We start from the raw sequence: 7,500 nt of genomic DNA, 5'->3' as shown, positions 1-7,500 counted from the left end.
AAATAAATCATGAATTTATTTGTTTTTTTGTTTTCTTTTTATGTTCTCAATCTAACTGTTTGCTTCTACATATTATTATATGCTAATAAACTCATAATAACAATACAAATAGCAATCAGTACTCAGATATGCAAACATACAACTTATTAATACAGAATTATGACCTCAAAAACAACATGTGATTGTGCTTCATGACACTTTTATCTGCTTTTTCACACTTAAAGCTAGATATGTCTTTTTTATTAATATTTTAAGCCCATTAGAACATTGATGAAGGCAAGAACAGTTTTTAGTGGGAACTGGAGATAAATTTAAACTTGAAAAATATTTTTAAATTAAATTGAGTTAAACTAAATGTTAAAAAAATATGTAGAAAATATTATATACAGTAATAGCAATACAAAGAATTTTATGATGTCACTATAAACGTGTAAATTTTATAAAATAAATCAAATAAATGCTCATATTTATGAAGTGTGACTATAACTGGAAGTGTGATAGATGAAATTTAATTTAAAGTTCTAGTCAACATTTTTAAACCCACAGAAGATTTTTATTACAATATAATCATTAACACTTTACAGACGCCCTCATTTATCTCATTTAATACAGCTGAGCGATTGAGGATAAAGGGCCTTGCTTAAGGGCCCAGCAGTAGCAGCTTGGTGGTCCTGGGAACCTTCCACTCACACAGGTCCAATGACTTAACCACTGAGCTACCACTTCTCTATGATCAGTGTTATTACTGCCACATGATGGTGAACAATGACAATAAAATCATAAAGAAATAATTAAAATCTAATAATAGATTAGATACACCTAGAGTAGATACACCTAGATCAGATACACCTAGAGTAGATACACCTAGAGTAGATACACCTAGAGTAGATACACCTAGATTAGATACACCTAGAGTAGATACACCTAGATTAGATACACCTAGAGTAGATACACCTAGAGTAGATACACCTAGATTAGATACACCTAGATTAGATACACCATGAAGATAAAGAAGTGAAGTCTGTGGATAAAATATGATTATTATTATTATTATTATTATTATTATTATTATTATTATTAATGGACGGTTATTTGTGTGTATTGTGTGTTACATGTGTGTAATTAGAGAGATCGAGATTTTCAGCTTGTGTTATTCGATCCTTAGGATACAATGAATGTGTTTGAACTGAGTTACTGGATATCACCTGTTTTAATGAATAAACAATCAACCCAGTGAATGTACACACGCACACACACACACATTCAGGAACGCATGCACGCACACACACACACACACGCACGCACCCACACACACACACACATGCAGGAATGTATGCACACACACACACACACACGCACACTCACACACACATGCAGGAACGCATGCACGCACACACACACACACACACACACATGCAGGAACGCATGCACGCACACACACACACGCACACTCACACACACATGCAGGAACGCATGTACGCACACACACACTCACACACACACATGCAGGAACGCATGCACGCACACACACACACACACATGCGAGTACACACACGCACGCACACACACACACACACACATGTAGGAACGCATGCACGCACACAAACACACGCACGCACACACACACACACACACACACATGTAGGAATGTATGCACGCACACACACACGCACGCACACACACACACAGATGCACACACGCACACACACACATACATGCAGGAATGCACGCACGCAGACACACACACGCACATACACAAACACACACACATGCACGAATGCACGCACACAGACACACACATGCATGAACGCATGCACACACACAGACACACACATACAAACATATGCACACACACACACACACATGTACGAACGCATGCACACACACATATACACAGACACACACACATACACACACATGCACAAACACACACTCACAGCCACACATTTGCATAAATGCACGGACACACACACATCTAACCTGTAGTGTTAGAAATCTCTCCATCTGCACACGGGATACAGTCAAAGCAGCACACGGGTTCTCCCTGCCGGATGCCCATACGTGTGCCAGGTTGGCATCTCTCACTACACACAGAGCGCGGAGTCTGTAAAAGAAACAACACAGGGACACATTGAAGGTCCCAAAGTCATAAACTCATCATATTGGCTGCTGTGTCAATATGAAGAACTGCTGTGTTGGGATTCAAGACATATAAGCATAATCTCACAATACATACGAAAGGTTTGTTTGTGTGTGTGTGTGTGTGTGTGTGTGTGTGTGTGAGTGGGTTTGGGGGGGTAGGGGGTTTGGTTTAGACTCATAACCTTTTGATGAGTAAACAGTGTTTCCATCATCAGCCTTTATTTTTTCTCTGGTGAAGTTACCGAAAAACTAAAGTGCTGACATAAAAGCAAAACAAAAAATAAACAAGTCAAGCAGATTACACACACTTTAATATGTATGTGCTAAAACGTCTTAGAGAAGGTCATGTAGAAGTCTACGCATTATTCTGCGCACGTGGGTTTTATATTATATGCAGTTCATACAGTATGTACTGTACATACGTAGATATATTACTACATAGACACCTACATGAGTCACACACCGCTGTGATCAGTCATGTGGACGCGTCATATGGAGCTCACCAACCTGCCGCATGCTGTTATGCCATATGATCGAGGAGTTGTCGATGTACAGCTTTTCCCCAACCGCCGCCGTGCTGTTGTAATGTCCGACATGGGCGTACGCGACTCCACCGTCTGAAGCACTCTGCCAGTTAAGGATTTCATAAAACCCGGGCACTTCACCATCGTTGAAAGAAATCACCTCTCTGGTGTAGGGCACGGTGAAGCGCAGGTTTTTCAAGTAGTACATCAGCTAACAAGGGGAAATACTGTTAGATCCCAGAGACACCCTGTCTGCTGCTAAAACTTTAGTGCTGCTGGTATATGTATCTTAAAGGTGGGGTGCACGATGTTTGAAAGCCAATGTTGACAATTGAAATCACCAAAACAAACACGCCCCTAACCCAAATGGGTGTCACCCCTGTTTTGATAGCTCCGCCCCACACATACATACGTAACCCAGACAACTATTACGGCGGAACCTGCTGGGGAAGCTGGCCGAGGGTATATTTTTATCAGTAAATGAACTAAATGAGTAATACTATGCTAATAAAAATGTGTTTTTGTAGTACTGTGTGTTGTACCGTGAAAGCTTTAGCTCCATTTCACGCAGAAGACGACGTTTAACACCTAGAACCCGAGGCAGAGGTAACGGCAGATATCCGCCATGTCAATGTTTCAATCGCTTTCTGCTAATGTCAGACATGCGCACTGAACACTCTCTCCACCGCATATTAACAAGACACGCCCCTTTCTGCTCATTGGCTACACGTTTGTCGGTTTGTCGGCCCGACTCAGTTTTCTGAAGTATTTTTCAAACATCGTGCACCCCACCTTTAATCTCACCTAGATACCCAGGGAACCTTTCTGCTAGGCTTTAAATTCATTTGTCTTCAGAATTTAACTTGTACTCTGACTGGATTTTGCTCTATTGTCTAAAATTGTTGATTCTATTCTTTTCCTTGGAAGTACTGTAACTGTTCCTATGGTTCTTTGCTAATTATTCTTGCTAAATGTGTGAATTGTGGGCGGGGCTTAATAAGATATACTCAAGATGTATAAAATTCAATATTCATTGTGCTTCCATTTGAATTTATTCCCTACTTGTATGGAAGGAGTCTGTGTTTTGTTGGATTAAGATGTTTGCCGCTAGAACTGCTGATCTGTCTGTGACCTAGTGATCAGTGTTGATGGATTCTGTTGATAGAACACTCTTCCATGTTATACCTAACACTCTTCCATGTTATACCTAACACTCTTCCATGTTGTACCTGACACTCTTCCATGTTGTACCTAACACTCTTCCATGTTGTACCTAACACTCTTCCATGTTGTACCTAACACTCTTCCATGTTGTACCTGACACTCTTCCATGTTGTACCTGACACTCTTCCATGTTGTACCTAACACTCTTCCATGTTGTACCTAACACTCTTCCATGTTGTACCTGACACTCTTCCATGTTGTACCTAACACTCTTCCATGTTGTACCTAACACTCTTCCATGTTATACCTAACACTCTTCCATGTTGTAGGTAACACTCTTCCATGTTGTACCTAACACTCTTCCATGTTGTATCTAACACTCTTCCATGTTATACCTATATCACTGTTTGTTTTGAAGATTTTCTCTACTCACTTGCCAAGGCTCGAAGTTGGTGATGTCAGCACATGAGCCCCCTACGAAAGGGCCTTTCCCAGGTACGCAGTACTCCAGGTTGTGCAGCGCATAGGCTACAGCGTACACGGCTTTATACACGTTATATGTCAGTCTCAACTGGGACACGTCGGAATAGGTGTTATTCAGTTGCAGTAGACTTTCTTTCCCGGTGCACAAGCCCTGTGGTGCCAGTCTGGCTGCTGCCCGTGACGCCGTTGCATTCCCCACCTCTGAAGCCAGCTGCGCTCGGGCGCTGTTCAGCGCTCGGCTGTAACTGAGAGTGCAGTTGAAGGCTGTTTCCCAGAACTCCTCAGTCAAAGCATCCTGGTAGGGGTCGATATTTAAAAGGTGCTCAAGCAGGCCTGGAACTTGTGCCCGAGTAATAGCAAAGCCGATCGTTCCACTCAGCAAGGACATAACGTTGGGCTGGCGTGAGATGAGAGCAGACGTGACCCAGTTCTCACTGGCAATCCACGTGCGGTTGGTGACGTTGTTGAGCAGCAGCTCCTCCACCAGTGGACCCAGATCCACGTCAGACGAGAACACTACAACGATCTTGGCTGTGGAATCCATGATGGTGTGGACGATGCGTTTGATGGTGTCTGGAGCGTTGAACTTAGGGAGCGTCTCAGAGAAGGAGATGCACACGCCTGCCTCCTCGACTACCTCTTTGAAACGCTTGATTCCATATTTACCGTAATCGTCGTCAGAAGCGATGGTGCCCACCCAGGTCCAGCCAAATTTCAATACCAGTTGAGCCATAGCCACCGACTGGTGCTCGTCGCTCGGGATGGTGCGCAGGAAGGTGGGATACTGGAACCTGCTCTCGAGGACGGAACATGAAGACGAGTAGCTCACCTGAGATATAAACATTAGAAGCAACATATTTATTTCCACTCATGCTTGAATAGACACCGAAAGAACTTCAGTTTTGTCTCCATTTGCTTTTTAAACAAACAATCTGAAAATTCTGAGTTCATTACCATGTTGCTCTATTTTCACTTAACAATTTACTACATTACCCACAAAGCTTTCTACAATTGCTGGGATTTCACTCTCACTTCATTTCTATCTAAAAAAAACGATGCAGCAGCACTTTAATCCACCAACACTCTCGCTCGCCATCTCATAGATAGCTAATTAACCGAGCTTATCCAGCTCTCCGCTACTTCTACCTTGATGTTGTTTTTAGAAGCAGACTGTGAAACCTAACTGTTTCAAATGGTTCGAATTTGTTTCTTTGATTAAATTTCAATGGTGATCAGCAGAAGAATCACTAAACACGTCTTAAATAATTTAATCTAATCCTGTTTAATGTGTTTCAGAGTGAAGAATAATCATAATAATTTTATCATTGTAAAATTTTTACAAACTGCTCTTTTATCTATGTAATTTTTGACCGAGTAACATCCCAGCAAAAGGATGATGATGATGATGATGATGAAACCAAAGCCAACCCAGAGACATCACACACACCTGTGGGAAATAGTAAAGGCCGAGAATGCGAGCCGTAGCGACAGAGAGGTCACATCCTCCTGCTCCCACCATAGCGGCAAGTGGAGGCCCGTTCCCACAGCGGTAATTAGGCACGGCCTCGTCTTGACCTGTCAGGAAGGTCAGAGTTCCTTCCACAGCCTTGGAGATGGTGAAGCACGAGTCGTAGATGACATACCCAAGTTCGGTGTTGGGCAGCAGGTCTGGCCTTTTGTTGATCTCATTAATAGCAAACAGCATCGTCTGTGTCCAGCGGAAGGTGCGGAAATTAAACCTGACAGAGAGACAAACAAGGAGATAACAGCAGATCACATCATAATCAGCACAGATCAGATGATATTTATCTGCACTTGTCTATATGCACAATTGCTACTCTTTGCACTTCTGGTAGATGACAAACTGCATTTCGTTGCTGTGTACATATGCAATGACAATAAAGTTCTATCTATCTATCTTTCTATCTACAGTATCTATCTATCTCTCTGTCTATCTCTGTCTCTCTCACTCTCTCTCTCTCTATCTATCTATCTGTCTATCTCTCTCTCTCTCTATCTATCTATCTATCTATCTATCTATCTATCTCTCTGTCTATCTCTGTCTCTCTCTCTCTCGCTCTCTCTCTCTATATATCTATCTATCTGTCTATCTCTCTCTATCTATCTATCTATCTATCTATCTATCTATCTATCTATCTATCTATCTATCTATCTATCTATCTATCTATCTATCTGTCTATCTCTGTGTCTCTCTCGCTCTCTCTCTATATATCTTTCTATCTGTCTATCTGTCTATCTCTCTCTCTCTATCTATCTATCTATCTATCTATCTATCTATCTATCTATCTATCTATCTATCTATCTATCTACTGCATATATCTATTAGCAAGTTTTAATTGATAGCGCGATACAACATTCTGCCACAAGATGTCAGTAAATGCAACAGAATCCTTCACTCCCTAGTCATTACACTAGCAGTTATGAGTATATAAGAGCATTACATTTATTTTTACATGTAGTTTAGCATGGAGAACTTTAGTGTATTAGGCATTTTCGCTCACTGACTTCCTTTTAATTTTATTCTGTTAATAATCTAGATATAAATACATCTTTAACACAGCAAATAAGTAGTTTTTTTTCACTTCAGCTTTTTAAATCTCTCAAAAAGATCCATAAACTTTCTAACAGGTAATCTCACCTGTATATATCATATACCTGTATATATTCACATATATATCTCAGTATTATACATGCCATAATAATATTGTGATGAATGTGAAAGTTTAAAAATTCATTCTGAGCAAAATGATGTACTAAATTCCGCAAATTAGATCGTATTTAAATGTTAAATTACATTCTTGTACAAGTTAAAATGTACTTATTTCATATTGGTAAAGGAACAAATAATTACTTTAGAGTGTGACTTTAAGTGCATGTGGTAGCCTAGTGATTAAGGTGTTGAGCTACTAATCAGAAGGTTGTGAGATCAATCCCAGGTCCACCAAGCTGCTGCTGTTGGGCCCCTGAGCAAGGCCCTTAATCCTCAATTGCTCAGTTGTATAAAAACGAGATAACGTAAGTTGCTCTAGATATAAAGGTGTCTGCCAAATGCTGTAAGTGCAATCATTCTTGTGAGCCAAATTTATATCTGGTGACCACCCAGGGGATTTGTTTTGACTTTCAGTGACTTTTTTTTTTTTTTTTACGGTTTGTGTGTGTGTGTGTG

General features: G+C 40.7%; 1 protein-coding gene across 1 annotated transcript in view; it reads right to left on the bottom strand.

Moving 5' to 3' along the window:
- The window catches only part of LOC132851724 (vomeronasal type-2 receptor 1), a 9,981-nt gene that overhangs the window by 1,097 nt on the left and 1,384 nt on the right, over window positions 1–7,500 (bottom strand). The window contains exons 2-5 of the mRNA XM_060878710.1: window positions 5,761–6,052; window positions 4,264–5,142; window positions 2,650–2,877; window positions 1,981–2,104 (exon numbers count right to left, since the gene is read on the bottom strand). Coding sequence (XP_060734693.1) covers window positions 1,981–2,104; window positions 2,650–2,877; window positions 4,264–5,142; window positions 5,761–6,052 — 1,523 coding nt within the window. The remainder of the gene's footprint in view (window positions 1–1,980; window positions 2,105–2,649; window positions 2,878–4,263; window positions 5,143–5,760; window positions 6,053–7,500) is intronic.

Source organism: Tachysurus vachellii, chromosome 9 (genome assembly GCF_030014155.1).
Source record: "Tachysurus vachellii isolate PV-2020 chromosome 9, HZAU_Pvac_v1, whole genome shotgun sequence".
Taxonomy (NCBI): domain Eukaryota; kingdom Metazoa; phylum Chordata; class Actinopteri; order Siluriformes; family Bagridae; genus Tachysurus; species Tachysurus vachellii.
Note: the sequence above shows the minus strand (reverse complement) of the source record. Positions and strands in the feature narration are given on the sequence as shown.